Raw genomic sequence first — 23561 nt, 5'->3', positions numbered from 1 at the left:
CACTGCTCAATGTTGCATTAGATATTAACATATGAAAATTGTAATTAATGAAAATAAAACTTATTCAAATGGTGAATTGTTTTTAGGTTCTTATAAAATCTATTTTCTATAATCAATGAAAAATATGTAAGTAATGGTTATAGTTAAAATAAGTTATATAACACAAAGTATCCAAATAGTAATAATGAAAAGAAAATAAAGTTTATATCGATTGTGTATAATTAAACAGTTATTAAAAACTATATGACATGTATTTAGCAAAGGCTTTCAACATGAAAGATAAAATAATTTTGAATAAGTTGAAAATTTTATGATTTGAGATGCACATGAAAGTCACATTATAGTGGCATGTAACTTTTAGAACCTCCCTTTCGTGAGCTTCAAAATTTGGGTTTATCGTGGATCTGATATTTGAAAGGGAACCATCGATCTAACTTTTTATTAAAGCCAGCTTCTGCAATCATAACAACTTGTCTAATCAAATACATTCTTCTAAAGAAAATAAAGGTAAAAAGATTAAAGTTATTGGTGGTTAAGTTTTTTCCCCTATCATTCTTTTTCTAGGAACATCAAAATCAACCTTCTTTCATTTTTTTTTTTAGCTTAACAAAGCAACACAAATCATTCTACAGTCAAATTCAGTGTACGTTCTAACACAAATGTACTCTAGTTTAACATTAGATGAGTTGACTATTTTCTAAAATAGTTTTTTTTTTCTCTATAACTAGATTACCTCAATTGCATGATTTGTATTTTATGAAATATTCAACTAATTAATATGTATTTTATCTAGTTAAGGTTGCATATAAAGAAAATGAATACATTCCCGGAATTCCAAGCAAAAGTAGTGAGTATTTTTGGCAATTCGATTTATTCGTAAGAAAGAAAAAACCTAGGTTAAAATATATTTGGGTCCCTCGTATATATTTTAGAGCTTGGTTTTCCAAATTTAAAAGGAGACATAGTGGCCTAAAATGGATCTAATAGACGACATTGATGTTTTTACCTTTTGTTAATGAGGTTAAATTTAGGGACTGAGTTTGATGTGATTTTCTCACAAATTATTTGGTTTATCTATCATAAATTGAAAAGGAAAAAAAAAAACTCATTTAGTTTAATAAAAAAATTATTCAAGTGAAATATTTTAAATTAATTTTTTTTCAAATGTTAAGAAAATAAACTTATCCGTTTAACTTCCAACTTATAACCTTAAAAAATGTTTGTGTAGATATTTTTCTTTATATAATTCATTTTTGTAAATTTTTAATTAATGTAAGATCAAATTGCTTGTAATTTTCTTTTAAAATTTTTATATTGCATGTAACTGTTATTGGACAAGATAACTTGTTGAATAATGAGACGCTAGGCAAATTGATTTGCTGGATGAAGAGTTGAAGTCTTTTTTTAGAACTATCTCTTTATTTAATATAAAAGAGAAAAAAATTTCAACTGGTTTAAATTTGGGGACAAATTCTTTTCAAAAAAATAAGATATAATAGAATATTATCTCATGATTCAATACAAAAAAAAACTCAAAGATAAATCTTTGTAATTTAAAAAACATGAAAATCATAGTTTGGAACACAATTATAAAATAGTTTTAGACAAATAAAAGTGTTTGTAATTTTTCTAAAATTTTCTTAAATTGTTTATCGTTGTCGTTGGACGAGATAACTAATTGGGCAACAAGTTGTTAAGCGAACTAATTCACTAAACAAAAAGTCCGAGTCTATTTTTGAATTTTCAAGTTATTTGTAGGCCTAATGTATTTGGACTTTTTTTTATGGTTTCTTAAGTGATTTAAACATTTATGTCTATATATAGGGACACCAAATACATATGTAGACATCATTCATTATATGAAAATTGATTTTTTTTATTGAGATGATTCTCTTGATTTTTGGATTATAATTTCGGTTCTTATGAAAGATTGAATTCTTTCTTGACTTTATCTTATTTCACATTCTTTTCTTATTTATTTTTATTTGTGTCTCTTGAGCATTCAAATCAGAACGATCACATTATTTTCCTAAATAAAATTGTGTCATTTGACACCAAATTATATCATCTGATATCCAAATGTATCAAAGTGATAGTTTGGATGTAATTTTTTTTATTTAAAAGTGTAACAATTCAAGAACGACATGATTTAAGTATGAAATGCATCGAGCAACATTAAGTATTAATTAGACTTTTCTTTGCAAATGTGTCTGAATTTGATTTTTACTATATCACCGGCAAACATTATGGTTGATTTTGTAATAGAAAATTTTCTTACGTTTATATTTTACTAATCTACTAAATTTGAAACCTTAGGTTAAAAAATAATCTGATATCAGTGGAAGCAACATGATGATAATGTGTTTGAATATTTTGTTTGTAAAGTTAAAACGAAGGACAGGGAGTTTGGTAAAATGTGAATAAATTAGCATATTTACTACAAGACAGCATTGGCCAGAAGAGGAAAGTTTGTGTTTGTTCAGTGAAGTACCTCAGTCGCTGAATATTCATAATCATAACCATTGGAGTGAAAAATGGAATATTTCACGCTTCTCTTGCAGGTGCATGATTGTGATGATTGGTGATCATGTATTTTGACTAAAACACGTGTGCCCTCACTCTCCCTCACGTGTGTCACTTTCACTCATCACCATAACTCATTCACTTACCAATCCTGTGATCCAATTCATGGAACTTACAAGATCAAAATGATGAAACATAAAATCAAAATACATTATTTTATCCCATCACTTGCCAAAAATTCCACAGTATCTTCTCACTTTTCTTCTTTCCATCTTTCAACGTCTAACCACTTGCATTTTTATATAATACATAATTTCATTTTCATAACTTCTAAATAATCCATTCAAAATTCTCTTCCATTTGTTATTAAATACTTTATAATAAAAAACATATATATAAATTGACTTTTACGATTTATTTTTTTTGTTCTGAAAAGATCATCCCGAAGACACAAGCATGTGGTCATCCAAATGAAACTATAATTCATTGAATATCTTAAACTAGAGTTTTTTATGCTCCATTTGAGTTCAATTTATCATCATTAAAATAATCAAAGTAAGTTATGATTAATTGAATGGCTAAGCACGCGATCTCCGTTTGTTTAAAGAAATATGTGATAGCCAAAAATTGACAGCTACACCGAGGACTCAATCATAAGCTACACCCTACTCGGGAAGAGAGAATAATTGCCACTCCTCTAATTTAACTTATATATATGTCTCTAAATGTTCATATAATATGCATGCATGCCCCACATCAACGTATATTTATGTAAAATATGATACACCAACAGAATCAACACGTCCATACAAAGTTGAGGAAATCTAAGATACTATATACTTCATGGATGCATGCATATCTATCATGTTAATTATTGTTTAGAGAATCTAATTAACTTACTATTTTTAATAGATTTTCTTTTTCAATTGCACGTTTTACTTTTTCTTAAGTGGAAAAATAAGTAAAATTATGGTTGATATTAAATATTTAAGAGAATAAATTCCTTTAAATTCCAATTATAATTACTATTAATTTAGAACGATTTCTCTTGTATATATATCTCTTTGTAAGAAAACAATCAGTCAAGGAAAGGAATAATAAGATCATTTGAAGAAAATGCGACAGCAGAATAAAATTTCATCTAAATCAAGCTAACAAATGTAAAGAAAATTCACTCAAACGACACATTTGTTTGAGAAAAAAAGTGTCTCTCAGACTAATATTCGCTCAAGTATTTCTGCTTGCATGAAAATGTTTTTCTTCAACTTGAAATAGGACTCGTTTGAACAAAATTTTACTCGTTTGGGCAAAAATACCTTAAGTTTGTTAAGATTATGATACATCAAGTGAATACGTTTTCGTTTGTCGAAAGAAAAATCTGAACACTTTTACAAAAGTTACATGAAATTTTATTTTAAAAACTTCTCCTCGTATAATCTATTTATATATTATATGGTATAACTATGAATGTGGTATAAAACATCCTTATAGGGTGAAAGGGGTTGGTTGGATTTTGAAGTTTTGGGATTGGAGGAATCTTTTTGCATTCCTCACTTCACTCACTTTAATTGATGAGCAAAGGGGTTGAAAGAGAGAGAGAGAGAGAGAGGCCACCGAAAAGCAAGGACACCTTATCATGAAAGCAAGAAAAAAACGACCCGATTTGACGGGCCAACACACCAACATATACCATACAAACATACCACGTACGCATCCCATGATATCCATCGTCCCTACCTTCCTTTCTTCATCTAAGAGAAAAAATGGAAAAACATCTTCTCTTCTTCTCCTATGTCTTACTCTCTTTTCCTTGTTGGTTATGCTGATCTTTAACACCATCTCCTTTTCTAGTTAGTATATAGTCATGTTTTGTTACAAAAACAACTGTAAAAAATGTCACTTTAAGGTTAAAATTTGTATTATGTGCATATGTATATGTCAGTTCGTACTGTGAGTTCTCTTTTCTTTAAAAAAATAGTTAAATCTACTTTTGATTAGAATGAATCACCTTTTAGTTTAATATAGAGAAGTAAATTCCCAAGTCAACTGCACCTCATGATTTGGTCTTGGTTGTTGCAGGCAACACCTCATTTCCCACTTTGTTCACTTTAATCACTGTTTCTTATCATCCACCACCATTCCTCTGTATAAAAACACCAACTGCTCCACCATGTTGTAGCTACTAGTTATAACTCACTAACTATAACCATGAAGGTGCATCAGTTCGCACGTGGATTCTGGGAGCACGAACCCTCCCTCACGCTCGGCTGCAAACGCTTACGACCCCTTGCCCCCAAGCTTTCCAACACTGACTCCACTACCTCCATCACTTCACCTCCTGTCACAACTTTCGACCTCAAGAGCTTCATCAAACCAGAAAGTGCTTCCAGAAAACTTGGATCCTCTCATGACAATAAGAGAGACCCTTCTTCACCTCAGGGCCAGGTCCATTTACATATTCTATTCTCTCTAAATACAAGTAAATGCAAATTTAATCAGTTTTATTGAATTCAGTTAGTCTTAAATTACAATTCTAATCATGATATAAAAACTTATTATACAAACTTTAATCACATTACCATACGAGAGACTGTATAAAAAACAGTATATACGTTCATCATGGTCTTAAAACTACTCAAGTTAGTACAGCGTAAAGATTTTTAGACTATAACTGCATTAAGTTTACTTGTCTGTAATTTGTCACAGTAGAAAAATTCAGAAAGAAACTATAACTAGAGTTTAGAACCGTGATAACTGTACTCGTGGCAATTATTTCACGTGGATGGTTTAACAGATTTTGTTTATTTTGTATTATGATGCAGGTGGAAACGCATATTCCAGGAGGGACGCGGTGGAATCCGACGCAGGAACAGATAGGGATACTGGAGATGCTGTATAGAGGAGGGATGCGAACACCGAATGCTCAACAGATAGAGCAGATCACAGTCCAACTAAGCAAGTACGGCAAGATCGAAGGGAAGAACGTGTTCTATTGGTTCCAAAACCACAAGGCACGCGAGAGACAGAAGCAGAAGCGTAACAACCTCGGCCTTGCTCATAGTCCTCGTACTCCCACCACCCTAGTGTCACCTTCCTTCAGTTGTAGTGTAATAACCTCTTTGGACACGACAAAACGGGTATGTCTATACATGTCTGAACAGGATTTTCTGTCACAAACTTTCTATTCAACAATACAAACTATTAGGTGATATTCATGGGAATGTTGTGCATGAGACGGGAAGCTGTTATTGATTAAGAACACTTAGTTAGTTGATGTTATGACATGGTTTTTGATTTATTAATGTTTTTTGTTTTTGAAGGGGGAGGTGGTGGAAAGAGACGAAGAAGATAGCCCTTTGAAGAAGTGTAGGAGCTGGGCATTTGAGTACTTGGAAGACCAAAGTTGGTCATCATGGAAAGAGGAGGAACACAGAACTCTGGAGCTTTTCCCGTTGCACCCGGAAGGCAGATGAAGGGGTTTGTTTGGTTGTTTTGTTCATTTGTTTAACCATTTAACGAGAAACAATTTTAGCTTTTTTGTTTTGTTTAGTTTGCTTTTAGTTTTCACTTTCTTCTTTGGTTGTGTCGGGAAAGAAGAAAAAGACAAAGCTGTCTACACCTTGTACTGTTCCCGCGCGCTCTGAGACCAAATTAACCAAACCTGCGTAATTGTCTCTTTACTTGTTGATTTCAGCGCAGTGGGTGTGAATAAATCGAAGCTTTTAGGTTAAAAGGAGGAGCTACGGACACTGAAGTCCACGCACCTACTCCTTCTATACTTCTTCTTGAATCTTAAACCTACTTTACAGCTTCGAACAGGGATTCACATAGTATAGTTAACATGTTCTGAGAATCATTTATAATTGGTGTCAATTCATAAACAGGTTTAAGAGTTGGATTAAACTTAAAATCGATTTATAAACAATGTTAATTAATGATTAACACTGGATACTCCACTCAGCATCACGGATCCGACTTTGATAAAGTAGGCACATATGGATTATATAAGGTACATGCGTCCATTTATTTTTCCATCATTGACATGCAAATTTTCTTTCCATCACACAGTGCATGTAGGGTCACCTGGTAAAGGCACCGTTAGAATTATGACTATTGGGAGGGAAATTGGGAAGATCGCCATTTTCAAATCTTCATAAAGTTTGTGAAAATTCGCCAAAAGGGGCTCTGACCAAAATTAAATTGCGTTATGAATTCAAGTCTCTTTGCTTTTTTTTCAAGTATTCTCACAGGATTATATAGGAAATATATCGATTGTGTTGTTGTGATAAGCGTGCCATTAAAAGACCATGTATTTAGGCTTTGTTTGGCTGCTGGGAAATGAGATAGGGATGAAAGAAAATAAGGGTGAACATATTATATTTTATTGGTTTGGTAGAGAAAAATATGAGTAAATTAACTTGTTAAAATTTATCGTGAATGGACAAGATGTCAAACCGCATATGTTTCAGCTTTGAAATTAATTTTACTTCACTCAAAAATATATTTTAATATATTGAGTATTATTACTATTACTATTACTATTATATATGTATATATTATGTGTGTTGAAATGAGTAAGAGATAAGTGAGGTTATATAGACTTTTGTCTCTTATCGTATGAGTTGGTTAATTATATTGAAGATAACTTCAAAATTATTAGTCTTATTTGTATATTTATATATTATGAAGTTATATCATATTTTAATGACAAAAATAGATAATATTAAAGATAGCTAAGGTGTTGAAACTTGTCTCTTGATTATTATATAATTTATTTTATGGAAGAAAATTTTATTAACAGCAAAGATTTGATATCAGGAATTCATGCCAGACTTGCTCTTGGTCAAAGTTTAAAACAGATAGAAGAAAATGGAGAATATAATTATCTTATAATCATTCAATGATAAGTGTCATTCTGATGGATTACATAAATTTAGAAACATTAATTAAGACATTATTTAAGAACATGAAGTTAAAGAATCAAGAGAAAAAAACAAAAACTCTTATTTTATTTAATTAAAGCGTGTCTTATAAATAAATGACCCTTTATTTAAGGTGGAAAAAGTTTCAAAAAATATTCAAAGAAACATAAAGAAAGCAAAACAATATAAAGAAAAGAAGACTATCTCTTGACAAAATTATGCATATTGAAGGTGAGAGAAGTTACAACTCTCTCACTAATGAGATTTTTAGATACATAAACTTACTTAAGTACGTGTACTGTATGGTTGGACGATCCTATATGACAAGAAGAAATGGATGACCCAAATTGTTAGATATCCAAGTTGAAGCAAAATAAACCTAAGACTTATCCAGCCAGATATGAGTAGAGGCTGAACGACTGATCTTAGTAGCAATTTTTTCTTAAGAGACATCAAGAAGCAATGTTAAATGTAAGTATCAATTAGTGTAATGAGTTGAGATTAGACCATGATTAAGGTTCTATTAATCTTAGACTCATCTCAAAAACTTAAATAGAGGTCAAAGGTAAAAGTTAAGTGATCACATTTATTGTAAATGTAAGACTTTGCTCTGATCCCATACGGACTGTTTACTAAGGGTACAATTACCCGAACGACTTAGGAGGAAAATTGTGAAGGCGTGTTTGTGGAAGTTGTTTGACCCTACACCCGAAAGAATATTCATAAGTATCGGATCATTAATAAGGACTCTTTGAAGTGTTTTTTCTCCTTCCAAAACTTCATCTTCTCCTTTTGCATCATCTCCATCCTTGGTCTTATAGTTGATTATGTTAATAATATATTTAAACTATAAACAAGTGGAATTTCTCACTAAAAGAAAGAAGTGAGGTTACCTACAATCAAAATTGTCAATAACACTTAAAATTCATTTCTCAATAAAATGATAGTTGATGTTATCAACAGTTTGAAAAATTCATCCATAATTACCAATGAAAAAAAGTTTGTCAATAACTTATTGTGGATAATTATTAATAAAAAATATTATTGGTAAATATTTGTCAGTAATTACCAACAAAATTTTTTCATCAATAAATATCACTAATTTGTTCTTTTTCTTCTCCCTTTCTTCTTTTTCCTTTTATTTTTCTTCTTTTTCTTTATCTTGTCCTCTTAATCTTTCTTTAATAGCATTGTTGTCATCACCTCCTCCAACTCTGTCATTGCTACTTCAAGCTCCTCTTTCTTTTGTTTATCTTTATTTTCTCATTCTTTCTTTTTCTCCTTTGTTGCCACCACCACCTCCACTATTGTTGTTGTTTTTCTACTACCATGACACGGTTGTCATTGCTACACCTTCACTACCATCACTGCACTGATATCACTCTTTTGCCATCTAACTCCTCTCCTTTTTTTTTTGTCTTCCTCCTCCTCCACCTCTTTCTTACCATTATTTTCTTTCTCGCACATCTCTAATTAATTTAGAAACATATTTTATCATATTGAACGAGAAATTTGGCAGCTGATTTATCGGTGAATTTTTTTGTCGGTAATCAAAATTTTATTTTACCATCGAATTTTAAAAAATTCAATTATTTATTGATATTACCACAAAATGGTCAAAACTCAAAACAATAAATATAGTGTCATTTTACTAGTAGTATTTTTCTACAAAAAAATTTGCCGGTAATAAAAAATATAAGTTACCTTTAGATTTATTGATAAATATCAATAATTTAAATTTTAATTTGTTAACAGATTTTATTGACGTATTTATTTTTGTAAGTGAAATTTGTCGGTAATGATTGTTTTAGAAATAATTCATTTTCACCTATAAAATTCTATTAGTAATTAAATTTTTTTGATAATATTCTAATGATGTTGAGTGTAACATCCCAAAAATACAGTAATAAACCATACATTAGAAATAATTACAATTAGTAATATATCAGTTCAGTCTTATACTAATCAAGCATACAATCTTGGCCGAACGGCCTTACATAGAGCTATAAACTTAACTGCATAAGATAAACAAGACTAGACCGAACGGTTTACAAAAGGGATTACCGAACGGTCATTCCTACCAAAAGAAAAAGGTGAACGAACGACACCTTACACTAACTAAACTATACTACTAACCGAACGTTCTACGGTTCGGCCTTAACTTCCACTTCTACGAGATTCTCTTCCTCCAAATTTCCTTCTTCCAGCGCCTCTTCCAGTAGCGCATCTCTTTCTGCTCACATCCACACGGATGATCATTGCAACGACAAGACGAACGTACAAGACGAGACAACACAAGGAACAACACAGGGTAAGCTTATGTAATTTAATTCAGTTACAAATCATACAATTCATACATCAACACAGAAACAAAGTTAACGAAACACTTCAAGCAAGGCTTAATACTAGACTGACCGTCCGGACTGTATGACATCTGTGTAGCTACGACGTTCGTGCACCCGGGTGATGTAGTAACTGGAATATTCTCATCAGCTGCCACCCGAGGTTAGTCCTATTTGTCCAAAGTACCCCTAAGGACTAGGACCTCCTGCCGTTCCCACACATGACCTACTCTCCTCTACATGAGGACGAGTACTCACGGAACATCAGGATGAATCGACAGCTTAGCATTACCACAGTCATACTTTACAACTATCAAATATTCACTCATGAGTCGTTCCTCCCCGGAACGCTTGTTCAAATCTACAATATTTCATTCATCTCATATACTCTTCGTCTTTTATAAATCTTCACTTTAATGCCATTTTTATCACAATATCCAAGAACGTAAAAAATCGAACGTTCAGCCCTCTTCAGAATGAGGACGAACGACAGGAACGAGACCGTGAAATCTTCCTTTCCAGCATAGAATAAGACTGAAGGGGTTACTTTCAGATTTAAAATAAATTGAGTACGGCTACACAATATGTGACGAACGTTACTTACAACATGAATCAGTTAAATGAATTGACTCTCGTGAACTAAGATTAACACTCGAAGAATATATCCGGTACGGGAACTCTAGGTCGGAGGCAACGAAGGTAGACATGCCAAGACGTCTAAAGAACCAAACGTAGAACAATTAATACATATATATAGAGACTAAGTGCTGGTCAATGACTGAACACGGTAAAGGAGATTCTACTGAATTTGGACGAACGCTGTTTCATCCCGATTTATAAGTTAAAATGGTTACGAGCGCTCGGTGTAAGACCGAACGCCAATCATTATGAGAGCGTGAGTTGAGACTATCACTAATTCGAACTTATAATAGGAACAACAATAATAATTATGATAAGACACATTTGGAGATGGTGATGAAGAATAACTAAATATACAAATATCTATTTACAAGATTTTCAGTTCCTCACTTAACACTCAAGTACATCTATGTTCGGCCGAACGCTCAAACATTGTACTATTACAAGAAAACGCTCGTCCTCCACCAGAACTCTTCCCAAATGAAAGAATTCAATTTCAAAAGAGTTTACAAGGAACACCGAACGGTCAAAGATCGTTCAATGTCGAACGTTCAATATCATAGGAAAATTTCTTATTTGAACTCACTTCCATTCTAACTCATTTCTCAGCGTATAACTTCATAATTTCATACTTTCCTATCATAGCACATTTCATATTATTCATACATCAACTCATAATAATTATCATATATCAAATAATCAACATCACAAAGTCATGCTTCATGCAACTCACAGAACGTCCATGCAACTTAGTAAAACATATGAATTAAATTGAATAAGCTTCCCTTACCTCTTTTGTGAACGGACGTCCTAACAATACAACACGTTAGCCTGACTGGATTCCCTTCTACTCTTACGTTCCACAACTCTTAAACTAACCAAACAGCCAAAAACCAAAAATGGTTCAGACAACGTAACAGCATGAAACCGGTACTTGGTTTGCATGTACCAGAAAACGAACGAGTGAAGACGAAGAGATTTACCAGTTTCAGAACTTGAAGCTAATCGGTTCAATTTGAAGCTTGGGACGCCAGGAGTATTCCTACGGTGCCTGAACGGTGATCGGGGCAGAAAAAGGTGAGTTACAGTAGAGAGAAGGAAGGGTTTTCTAAAGAGAAGGAGAAATAGAAAGTCAGAGTTTGGAAAGGAGAAGGTGCATGCAGAAGAGAGTGGGTACGAGTTTTCAGAAAATCACTTGTTTTCCCCCATCCAAACGGACGTCCGCTCTCCTGCTAACACCTGCCTTCCACTATCTGATTTTCGAAACTTCGCTAGTTGACACCTGGCGTCCGCTCGAAGGGGTTTTGGGTGCGTTTTTAATGAGATTAGACAGGTGGGATTTGGGTGGGGTTTTTCCTAGGTATGACATTGAGCAAATAAATATTTGTTTGATAAAATATGAATGGATGTTGAGCAAATGAATATTTGTTTGATAATATTCTAATGATGGTGAAAAAGCTTTGAAAAGTTTCATTAGTTTTTGTATTGTTTAGTTCAACAGAATGTTTGAGCTTTAGAACAACTTAGGAATATATTGGATTTTGTGTAATGATATCAGCAATCATCCATATTTGCTTAAGCTTAAAAAATTGGAATTGCATGTATTTTTTTAAGAATTGAAAATACACATTCATGTGACTATAAAAACAAAAACCAAATTAAAAGGAAGCTATCAATGTAATAATCACATGATAAATGTCAGTGATAAAAACCAGAATTCATCAATAAGACAAAAATTCGATTCCGATTAAAATATACAACTAAGAATTCTCAGAAATTCTATCTCAAAATAAGTGGCTATATTTTTTACTTTATTATTTATAAAATAGAACATAATAATCAGTTACTGCATGATTTGTTATGATGTCTGTGTTTGAATGCTAAGAAAATTGATCGGGCCTGTTAAACCTTAAACGAATTGGGCTGGGTTGTCCGGGGCTGGGTTGGCCCATCTGAGAAACCCTTCCAAAAAACATAACACTAATCCTTCTCCTCTTTGCCGAGCGACCCTCAGAAGCTGCAGCCACAGCTACATACAACAATCTCCTTCGGCGTCTCAACGGAAGACCAGGTTTTTACATTTTCATATCTGGGTTCCACTCTCTCTTTTCAATTTCTTTTGGTTTTATACCTACACGAGTTTGACAGATTACTAAAACCCTACTGAAAAATGAAAAATTCTATGTGCGACTTATCTAGGTTCGAGGATCTGAAGATTTCTCTGTGGAAAAAATGATAATTGTTCATGGTTTATAGAATCCTATAGCTTTAGACAACCAATGGAGAATTGGGTATTTTCTTGTGGTATCATTATAGCATGGTTTGCATATGAACAATATCAAATGTGAATTATTTTGGTTATAATGTCATAGTATGTTGATTGCAGTTTGGAGCTGATTTGTCTATTTTATTTGATCTTTTGTTGACTCTGTTGTTTTTGTTGTTCTTTTAAGTAAGCAATGGTTAAGCATAACAACGTCATCCCCAGTGGACATTTCCGGAAACATTGGCAAAACTATGTGAAGACTTGGTTTAATCAACCAGCGAGAAAGACCAGAAGACGATTAGGTAATTTTTACCTAATTTCTTACCTGCTCTTTTCGTACACCGTCGTCCTAATTAATCAGTTTGGCTTAATACTTACTATTCAATAAACAATAATTAGTTTGAGTTTATAATAATTGCTGTGCTTGTCTTTTAATTTTGTTATGCATGCGACACATTTTTTCAGCTCGGCAGAAGAAGGCTGTCAAAATTTTCCCCAGGCCAACTGCTGGACCTCTCAGGCCTGTTGTTCATGGTCAGACGTTGAAATACAACATGAAAGTCAGAGCTGGAAGAGGATTTTCTCTTGAAGAATTGAAGGTAAAATGCATAATTCTTCTCCCACCTCCGAAAAGCACCTTTTTATGAGTAATTTATGACTTGCAATTGATTATTGATTGGTGGAAGAGATGGTATTAATGTTATCAAATACTGATTGGCTGTTTGAGCTGTTTGTATCCAAAGGTAACAGAGAGGGAGCCCTATGCATTATTTCTTTTGTCCCTTCTTTTTATGGAGAAGCTCCACATAGTATCCCACTGAACATGCTAATTGCTAGTCAGAAGTATGAAATTTTGATTTCTTGGAAAATTCTTAATTATCCCTTTTTCCGTTCAAATATATATGATCCGTGTTGAAAGGACAAAAAGAAAATAGAAGCATGTAACTACTTTAAAACTGTGTAAAACATTAGAAATTACGCCTCTTTTCTTTCTTTCTGACCGAACAATATACATTTATATATCTTAGAGTGCTGGAATTCCAAAAAAACTTGCTCCAACTATTGGTATTGCTGTTGATCATCGGCGCAAGAACCGTTCTTTGGAGGGTCTGCAGGCTAATGTTCAGAGACTCAAAACATACAAGGCCAAGTTGGTTGTTTTCCCAAGACGGGCACGAAAGGTGAAGGTAATGCAAAAAATTCTTTGATTAATTTGTTGATTATGTGAACTTTTTAAATGGTCATCATCATTCATTCCCATGGAAGTAGGAAACTTACCAAAGTTTGGGATTCTTACGGCTCTTATCTTTTGCAGACCGGTGATTCTAGTGCTGAGGAACTAGCAAATGCTACCCAGGTTCAGGGTCCATTCTTGCCCATTGCGAGGGAGAAGCCTACTGTTGACCTTGTTAAGGTAACAGATGAAATGAAGGCGTTCAAAGCTTACTATAAGCTTCGTCTTGAACGCACCAACCAACGTCACTATGGTGCCCGTTTAAAGAAAGCTGCTGAAGCAGAGAAGGAAGACAAGAAATAGTGTCCTTGAGAAGCCAATTTGTTATCCGTATTATTCGTTTTCAGAAATTTTTGTTTGAGATTCTGCACGCTTGGCTTTGGAAGATCGTTAGTCTTAAGAACGTCAGTCAGGTTTTTTTGGTGAACTCAAGTTTGTTAAACGAATTAACTGGTTTGTTATGATTATTTATGTGATTTTGTCTTCAGCAAGTTGTCTTTCTTAATTACTGATATGCATGTTTTCCAGGCTTTCAAATTGATCTTCTTTTAGTATGAGTTGAAGGAGATTACAGAGGGAAGACAGAAACTAATTTGCAAGTAAAAGAGGATAGAATAAAAGTAACAACCACAACATTAAGATAAAGATAGTATATATAGATGAAAATTAAAAAAAAAATAGAGTACAAAATTTTAATGAAGTTGTAATTAAAAATGCTTTATAATGTATTTAAAATTTAATTAAGCCTTTAAATTTAACATCACGACAACTAATAATAATAATAACTTGGAACTAACTTAAAATTTTCAGATGAACTATTAATTATTTTATATAAAAATAATAGTTTCATTTTCAATTTTCTCAAACATATATAATTTAGTACATTTTTCTAATTTTTAATATATAATTTAATTCTATCTAAATGAAGAATAATTGAATTGAATTTTCTGGTTTTTGAAATATATTAAGTATTTTTATTAACATATTTAATGATACAATTATTCTTGACCTTTGGACCTCCTCAAAATCTTTTCCAGTGCAGATTTTACATTCTTAGGCAACATTTTCTCAATCTTGTTCAATATCTATATTATAATCAATTTTAGGACCCAATTCCCTGAAATACTTCAGCCAAGGAGGTTCTATATCTGCAGAACCTAAATATTCAGCAGAAACTAATTCAAATGCCCCCATATCAACGACATTGTTACGACCTTCAGTTACATCATAGTAGTGCTTCTTCTTCTCATACTCGTGGGCTTGAATCTGATGTGACACTCAAGTTCTCCTTTCCATGCTCGCTGCTTTTGCCAATGCCTTTTGGTATGATGTGATACTATATTTTTCCTTGTACCAAATCTTGGTGATGAAATACTACATTGCAACCACAACCAGCTAAAACCATCGCATTTACTATCACTACATTCAACAAAGCCTTATAATTAATCGTCATAGATGTTTTAAGTGAGAGCATGTTCATTCCCTTTTTCAATACATGTCAACTTTTTCTTTAAAATCATAACAATTTCATAACATTCATAGTCATCCTTAGAATTTCAGTTCACAAATATATCATTCGCATATTTATTCATGGAGTTCATTTAGTCACTCAACGAGTCTTTGAAGATATATTCATTCAACGAATAAATGACCTTTTCAATAATAAAGACTCATTCAGCGACCAAACCTTCTCTGCCTCTTTGCCATTTTCAAAATTTATTCTCGTTCAATAACTCATTCACTCATCCATTTACTCATGCTCTAGGAACTTGGTAAAATCAAGCTCGTCTAACAAGCTTTGACCCACCTAGTGAGTGAAAGGTCTTGGAATTCCAATAATCATATTTCCTCTTTCAGGTTCATCATGTGTTGTCACACATCTCATCTCCTTCAGGTAGCTATTAAGAGTATCGAGGTTGTTATTTTTCCTTTTTTAGGTGCCTTGATTGGAGAATCTTTGATTTATTAAGATTTCTCTCTCCTATTTGTCCATGACTTCTTCTGTTGTTGTCTCTTTTGACCTTTTTTTTGTCACCATTGTCTGACCCGTCCATATATACTTTTTTTTCCCATGGAAAAGATGATTTTTGTTAGTTTATTTATAGCCATGATGGCTCTCCAACAATTACCTCTTTATCCATTGGTAGCATTCCTCAACGGCGATTTGTAAGAAGAGATTTACATGGAGCAACCTTTTAGATTTGTTGCTCAAAGAGAGTCTTTTAGGTTGATATTTCGTCTTCTATGTCGTCTTGCAAATCATTTACAATTTGGTGTCATTCGAGTGCAAAAACATATATTTTCACTAAGTCTTTATGGATTATATTAGTAACAATTTTGGTACATATTATTTGTATGCACTTTGAGGGAGAGTGTTAGATATAATATCTTTATTTTATATTTATCTTTTATCTTTTATCTTTAGTTAGTTTGTTATTATTTTTTATTTGTATTTTTGGCTTAATCCATATTTCTTTTATCATAAATAGAGGACCCTATGTGTATATTCAACACATAAGAGATTAATATAATTTTCACTATCTTCAACCTATAATATTATTTTCGTGGCTAAAAACTACTTAAGAACTATTTACCTTATTATACATATGGGATTTGATATATGACAATGGGATGACAATGAGTATCCTTGAAAAGAGAGTATGACCCATAATAGTTTCCTAATCTTAAATCTAATTAATACATTGTGTCTTCTGTAAATATTTGTTTAATTAAATCTCTTTGAATAAATAACTATATGAAATGTTGTAATATATAATGAATGATTAAGTCACTCTCATGAAAAACTAGTATTATTTTAAAATATACTAAATAAAACATGTACTCATTATTTTATCTAATGCCTTACTATATATGATGAATCATAATTTCAAATTATATTTATATTTTTTTTATGTATAAAGTAAGTGAGTTGTTACACTTTCTCATAGGTTTAATTTTTTCGTCAATTAATATTAATTTTGCATAAGAAACTTAAGTAAAAAAAAGATCTAAAATTTTAATTACTTTTATAAAAAACAACTACAATTATTATTTTTAATTAGGGGTATGCTAATGTGAGCTCTTAAAGTGTACCGGATTTTAGTTGACAAAAAAAATTTCTCTTCATAAAATAAGACATACTTAATAATTTTTATTTTTAATTTAAAATAAAAAAAATCAAATAATTCAAATACCGTTAAGTTTAAAACATAGAATCTAATATATATGAGAGTATTTTTGCCAATTAAAATTTAATACGCTTTGAAAGGTTACATAAGTTAGGTTAGCAAATTCCTTTAATTAAATATCAAAAACGAAACTAATAATGAAGATATTAATGAATTAAATTTTTATTTTTGTTTTACCATTTACTTTAAAAAATGATTTATTACTGACTTTAATAAAAGTAATTAAAACTTTATATCTTTATTTCTGTTTAAGTTTTTGCTATTATATTTAAAAGTACAAAATCAAACAAGAACATAATTTTAATTGATGACAAAATTAAGCAATTAAAAATTAACTAAAAATATAATAATTTTTTATACTCAATATAATGGTATTTTTAATATAAATTTAATTAAAAATATTTAAATTTATAAAAAACCAATATTATGATTAATAATAATTTTAATAATAATAATTTAATTAAAAAATACATAAATCTGAATATTTGTTAAAATAATTTTTTTAATATAAATTTAATTAGATATATTTAAGTTTATTCAGTGGTAATTTTATTTATTTATTAAAATAGTCAAATTCAGTTCTGATGGAAATAAGCAGAATCCGATTGATAGATTTTCAGGTGCGGAAGGAATTTACCAAAAGTCGTAATTGACATTCCATTCAAATTTTGGCATGGAGGACTGACGTGTAATATTTATGTAAATATTTGAAACTCGGTGCTATCCTGTGCTATTCAAAGAATTAATATTTGGTCACGAAAAATTTAATGATGAAAATGATATATTGTATTATAGACTAGTTTTATAGAAAGTTCTTTGTAGAAATAAAAAATATAATTTAAAAGGAATTAATATTTAAGTTAATTTTACAAAATAATATTTTTAATTAAAATAAAAGAATAAGTCAACAAAAAAATCCTAATGTTTTAGTTTTTTTATAAATATAATGTAATTCTTTTAATTTCAAAATAAATACGATATTTTTTTCTTATAAAACTCTAATTTAATCTTAGAAATACGAGAAACCACTTAGAATTCAAGCCAGTGTCTGTTTCTTTCAATTTTTATTTTTCAAAATAAACAATATTATTCTAAACCAAATTAAAGTATATTTTTACTAATCCGATAATGATGTTGTCAAATTATTCAAAGAGCTTACAAAGCGTTAGGGGTGCAAGAAGAAATGGCCCACGAATAATCGTTACAATCCAACGTTTGTTCAAAACAAATACTAAAAGCAGAAGAATAAAGAAAGAAGGCAAAGTCCACTCACATGGCCCTATTGTTGCGCGAGAAGAATCGCAATAATCTCTGACTAGGCCCTCTCGCACGTGCGAGCCCATAACATGCTTTTGACTCACGGATTAAACTAGGGTTTCCTTTCACACTATATAACCCACACCCTTACCTGTGTGACGTGCGGTGCAGCCCCTTCTGCCCTCCCACCTAAAACTGAAAAAAACCTAAAAAACCAAAAATAATATTTTTTTCAGTTTCTCCGCCGTCAACCACCACTACCACCGTTCTATTGTCCGGCTACCCTATCACTATCCTTTATTCCTATCCCTTACTTACACGGAAGAAGAAGAAGAAGCAAAACGAATTACGAAAAAAACTATTCCAAAAAAAATTTTCCTAAGCGGTTAGGGTTTAGTTTTCTATCAGTTTTTTTCGTGTATCCATTTTGTCTGTTTGTGAGATGGCGCAGATTCAGGCACAGCAGCATCAAGGTCCAGTTTCGGCTCCGCCAAACGGCGTCGCACCGGCGCCGAACGCGAACCAGTTTGTGACTACGTCGCTGTACGTAGGCGATCTTGAACAGAATGTCAACGACTCGCAACTCTATGATCTGTTCAGTCAGGTCGGACAGGTCGTTTCGGTTCGTGTCTGCAGGGACTTGACCACGCGTCGTTCACTCGGCTATGGCTATGTCAATTACAGTAACCCTACCGATGGTTCGTTTCTCACATTCGTTTAAATTTTTACTTTTTCCTGTGCTTTCATGGTGGAAATGGGAATTGTGGTTGATAATGTGGTTTGTGTGTTTTTGGTCAGCGGCGAGGGCATTGGATGTGCTGAATTTCACTCCCCTGAACAGCAAATCGATTAGGATCATGTATTCTCATCGGGATCCTAGTATTCGGAAGAGTGGTACTGCGAATATTTTTATCAAGGTATGTTCATAAAAAAATTTGATTTGGCAGCAACAATGTCATTTGGCTACTTAGTTGGTGAAATTAGTCTTTCGAATTTGTTATTGAACTAGAATGAGTTAATTGTTAATACTTGGGTGTTATAGATCTTTGGCTAATATTAACTAGGTTTAATTGCTTAAAAGTCAGATGCATGACCCTCTTTGATTTTAATTTATAACTTCGTCAGGAAGCTAGCTTAATGATTGCGGGACTTTTTGATTTAGTTTTGATGGGATGTTTTTAAACTTGCCTAGTTAAAAAAATAATGAAATCACCCAGTATTAAAAAGTTTTTTTCAGTATGCATCATATATACACTAGGAGATTATGTGAAGGCAGAACTTTTGTAGTTACGGAAAAATAGATGTTGCTTTCTTAAACAAAACAACCCTAAAGTTTTTTATTTGCCTAGTTTATTGCATGGATTATTGGGTGATCACATTAGTTATTTTTTTGTTTTTGTTTCTTGACGTGTTGAATCTCATATTTACATTGGTATTGGTTGTGCAGAATTTGGATAAGGCTATTGACCACAAGGCCTTACATGATACTTTTTCTTCTTTTGGACACATTCTTTCTTGCAAAATAGCAACTGATGGGTCTGGCCTGTCTAAAGGTTATGGTTTTGTTCAATTTGACAATGAAGAGTCTGCACAGAATGCTATTGACAAGTTAAATGGCATGCTGATCAATGATAAGCAGGTCTATGTAGGTCCTTTCCTGCGAAAGCAAGATAGAGAGAATGCTCTCAGTAAGACAAAATTCAATAATGTCTATGTGAAAAACCTATCAGATTCAACCACAGATGAAGAGTTGAAGAAAATTTTTGGAGAACATGGTATCATTACTAGTGCTGTAGTAATGAGAGATGCGGATGGTAAATCTAAGTGTTTTGGTTTCGTCAATTTTGAAAACCCAGACGATGCTGCCAAAGCTGTTGAGGGGCTTAATGGGAAGAAATTTGATGAGAAGGAGTGGTATGTTGGAAAAGCCCAGAAAAAATCTGAGCGTGAACTTGAATTGAAAGGAAGGTTTGAGCAGAGTATCAAGGAAGCTGCTGACAAATTTCAGGGTGTGAACTTGTATCTCAAGAACTTGGATGATACTCTTAGTGATGAAAATCTTAAAGAAATGTTTTCTGAGTTTGGTACAATAACTTCATACAAGGTGTGTAGATGTGATTTGTTGACAAATGTTATGGTCCAAGTATCATTATTGGTAGCAAACTTGAACAATGCTTGTGATTTAATCCTTCCCTAGGTAATGCGAGACCCGAATGGAATTAGTAGAGGATCTGGATTTGTTGCATTTTCAACTCCTGAAGAAGCATCTCGGGCTGTGAGTACCCAATTGTGTACAACTAATACTATAATATAATAGTTTGGTAGTAACTTTTTGCTGTGAACTATTGTTTTCTTATACTTGTGTTGTTACTTGTAGCTTGCTGAGATGAATGGTAAAATGATTGCTGGAAAGCCTCTCTACGTTGCCCTGGCACAGAGAAAAGAAGAGAGAAGAGCAAGGTTACAGGTGACAATGCGTCAGCAATATTTTTGTTCTCTTCCCAATTACTCTGGTTAATGTTTAGCTAAGAAATTACTGTATTTTGTTCTTTGAGAATGATACATATCCGGTATGCATTTGTGCATGTATTTTTGTTTTCTTTGATGAATGAACTTAATTTGTTACCTAAATTCTGGCGATAAACAAAAGTTGTTCATAGAAATTTGAAATTCTACTTTTTTTAAATATATTATCGATTTGTGTGGTTGATAGTGTTTAGGGGCAGGCCTTAGGTATTAAGACCAAGTTAGAAGAGCAAGCAAATCCCATATACTGAGTAGGACACGTACTGTGTGTGCATTATATGCAGATCTTGAGTGTATTTTTTCTTTTTCCATACATAGGATAGGTGTTGCACGCAAGTACCTTATTGATCGTTATTTTCTTTGCAATTCCCATCTCTTGTAGTCACTGTGTTTCACTTTATATGTTAGAATAACTTTCCAAGGCTGGAAATAAACAGTGTCTCTGGTAATGAAAAGGTGTTGTTTTTTAATTATATTTTGTATTTCTTATACGTGTTACCCTTTCTTTAACAATTATACCCCCTTTTTATTAAATTTAGTCTTCTGTATCACCGAGAAAACTGTTCATCTGTTTCAATGCTACCTTCTGAAACTTGGGATTATTTGTTTTGTACATATGCTATGAATTACAGTTGATTGAATTAATTTAATTACATGTTTTGTGGTTAGTTATAAAAAGCAGTTTATTGTGGACTTTTGCTTCCCTTGTGTTGTATTTTGTTGCAATATCATTCATTATTCATTAATAAGGCATGTGTTTTTTTGCATGAGTTTAGCATATATTAATTGGGCTTTCATCTTTTTATGCAGCAACTGTAATTAGAATTACTGTAGGTTGGGAAAATGGGAATGTAATTTAAATTATTATTTCACAATGATTACTGCCTTTTTTGTAGGCACAGTTTTCACAGATGAGGCCTGTTGCAATTTCGCCATCTGTTGGACCTCGAATGCCTCTCTATCCTCCTGGTGCTCCTGGACTAGGACAACAATTTTTGTATGGTCAAGGACCACCAGCCATGATTCCTCCCCAAGTAATTATTGGTTTTTTTACTTCTCTCATTTGTGTTATGGATTAGAAAATAACTTTTATATTTTTTGAGAAGTCAGATGTTACTCTTACTAAATATCTCAGTGAAGCTATTCTCTTTGTTTTCTAGCTTTTCCACGTATGCTATTGATTTTCGTACCATGGATGCTTATTTGATAAAGTTTAGACTGAGAAATAATTGTAACCATCTCCTAAAATAAATACAGGCTGGATTTGGTTACCAACAGCAGCTAGTTCCTGGAATGAGGCCTGGTGGCGGTCCTATGCCTAGCTTCTTTGTTCCTCTGGTTCAGCAGGGGCAGCAAGGACAGCGCCCAGGTGGACGCCGAGGAGCTGGTCCTGTGCAACAACCTCAACAGCCAGTGCCAATGATGCAGCAGCAGGTTTGCTCTTGCCCAAAGTTTTCTTCTTTTATTTGCCTTATCTGTCTGAATGCATGATGCTTAGTTCTCAAAATTTGTTCTTCACAGATGCTTCCAAGGGGACGAGTCTATCGTTACCCTCCTGGCCGCAACATGCAAGATGTCCCACTTCCAGGTGTAGCTGGTGGGATGATGTCTGTCCCGTATGACATGGGTGGTCTGCCAATCCGTGATGCTGTGGGACAGCCAATGCCTATTCAAGCTCTGGCTACGGCCCTTGCAAATGCCCCACCTGAGCAGCAGAGGACTGTAAGATGTTTATGCCATTCTTTGATTTTTTATTCTGTTATAATGTTGTACTGATTTTTTATAATGAATGGGTTTTGTAGATGCTGGGTGAAGCTTTATACCCGCTGGTGGATCAGCTGGAACATGATGCAGCAGCAAAGGTTACTGGCATGCTTTTGGAGATGGACCAGCCTGAAGTGCTACATCTGATCGAGTCACCGGATGCTCTGAAGGCGAAAGTTGCTGAAGCCATGGATGTGTTGAGAAATGTTGCTCAGCAGCAAACCAACCCTGCTGATCAACTAGCTTCACTCTCTCTCAATGACAATCTTGTCCCTTAGATTCCGTTGGTCCTTTGACAGGAATCTGCACTTCATTTTCGGCTTAGATATTTCGTTTTAGTCGTTTCCTATGCTACTTTTGGTGTCACTTTTTTTCCTATAAGGATTGCTAGGAGTAGAATAACTTGTTGGATTTCTTAGTTTATGCATTTATGGATTTTTGCTCGTTTGCATTATAACACTTTTTTTGAATTTCTTTACCCTTTAATTCTTCTAATCATGCATTTGTTGTCCTCAATATAAAAGATTCTAAAATAGCTACTAAAGAATCATGGAATTAAAACCAAGAAAGAGACAATTATTGCTTTTACAAGAATTGAATTGATTTTTTTTTATTGTTTACTTTTTTCAATTGTTTTATTTTTTAATTGATTGAGTTTTTCTTCACTTAAATAGAGTGGTTTAATTAAAACCAATAAATATTGTTTAAATGTTAATATTTGTTAATAATTCAAAAAGGTTATTAGAATAGTTTATTTTTAACTATTGATAATATCTTTTAAAATGTTTATCTAATAAATAACGTTTTATATTTAGTTTATATTTTTTTCGGTTATTGTTTACCATAATTATTTAGACTAGGATAATCAAGATTAGTGGGAGCATGACATGACCCTTACAT

At 32.6% G+C, this 23561-nt stretch overlaps 3 protein-coding genes across 4 annotated transcripts; all 3 read left to right on the top strand.

Annotated features, from left to right (window-relative positions):
* Positions 1-4595: 4595 nt before the first annotated feature.
* Positions 4596-6216, top strand: WOX4 (WUSCHEL related homeobox 4). The gene is made up of 3 exons (XM_047307123.2): positions 4596-4968; positions 5346-5660; positions 5844-6216. Exons 1-3 carry the CDS (start codon positions 4732-4734, stop codon positions 5994-5996), a joined length of 705 nt encoding a protein of 234 aa, XP_047163079.1. The 5' UTR covers positions 4596-4731; the 3' UTR covers positions 5997-6216.
* A 6122-nt stretch (positions 6217-12338) lies between these two features.
* LOC124832818 (large ribosomal subunit protein eL13z) lies at positions 12339-14413 on the top strand. The gene is made up of 5 exons (XM_047307125.2): positions 12339-12497; positions 12880-12994; positions 13158-13291; positions 13721-13879; positions 14008-14413. Exons 2-5 carry the CDS (start codon positions 12886-12888, stop codon positions 14227-14229), a joined length of 624 nt encoding a protein of 207 aa, XP_047163081.1. The 5' UTR covers positions 12339-12497; positions 12880-12885; the 3' UTR covers positions 14230-14413.
* A 4104-nt stretch (positions 14414-18517) lies between these two features.
* LOC124832817 (polyadenylate-binding protein 2-like) lies at positions 18518-23139 on the top strand. 2 transcript variants are annotated; one of them, XM_088098804.1, is made up of 9 exons: positions 18518-19069; positions 19170-19288; positions 19819-20475; positions 20569-20646; positions 20749-20838; positions 21800-21931; positions 22155-22331; positions 22419-22619; positions 22700-23139. In XM_088098804.1, exons 1-9 carry the CDS (start codon positions 18814-18816, stop codon positions 22937-22939), a joined length of 1950 nt encoding a protein of 649 aa, XP_087954930.1. In that variant the 5' UTR covers positions 18518-18813; the 3' UTR covers positions 22940-23139. The 2 variants fall into 2 exon arrangements, with proteins under 2 accessions (XP_087954930.1, XP_047163080.1); XM_047307124.2 differs by having other exon boundaries at positions 21794-21931.
* Positions 23140-23561: the final 422 nt, after the last annotated feature.

Source organism: Vigna umbellata, chromosome 1 (assembly GCF_029865625.1).
Source record: "Vigna umbellata cultivar VRB3 chromosome 1, Vumbellata_1.0, whole genome shotgun sequence".
Lineage (NCBI taxonomy): Eukaryota > Viridiplantae > Streptophyta > Magnoliopsida > Fabales > Fabaceae > Vigna > Vigna umbellata.
The sequence above is the reverse complement of the archived record's forward strand: the minus strand, read 5'-3'. Positions and strand labels throughout refer to the sequence as shown.

Coding starts and splice junctions, on each gene's coding strand:
- LOC124832817 (XM_047307124.2), top strand. CDS start 18,814: ATGGCGCAGATTCAGGCACAGCAGCATCAAGGTCCAGTTTCGGCTCCG. Junction 19,289..19,818: donor CTGCGAATATTTTTATCAAG/GTATGTTCATAA, acceptor TTGGTTGTGCAG/AATTTGGATAAGGCTATTGA. Junction 20,476..20,568: donor GTACAATAACTTCATACAAG/GTGTGTAGATGT, acceptor ATCCTTCCCTAG/GTAATGCGAGACCCGAATGG.
- WOX4 (XM_047307123.2), top strand. CDS start 4,732: ATGAAGGTGCATCAGTTCGCACGTGGATTCTGGGAGCACGAACCCTCC. Junction 4,969..5,345: donor CTTCTTCACCTCAGGGCCAG/GTCCATTTACAT, acceptor ATTATGATGCAG/GTGGAAACGCATATTCCAGG. Junction 5,661..5,843: donor CTTTGGACACGACAAAACGG/GTATGTCTATAC, acceptor TTGTTTTTGAAG/GGGGAGGTGGTGGAAAGAGA.
- LOC124832818 (XM_047307125.2), top strand. CDS start 12,886: ATGGTTAAGCATAACAACGTCATCCCCAGTGGACATTTCCGGAAACAT. Junction 12,995..13,157: donor AAAGACCAGAAGACGATTAG/GTAATTTTTACC, acceptor ACATTTTTTCAG/CTCGGCAGAAGAAGGCTGTC. Junction 13,292..13,720: donor TTTCTCTTGAAGAATTGAAG/GTAAAATGCATA, acceptor TATATATCTTAG/AGTGCTGGAATTCCAAAAAA.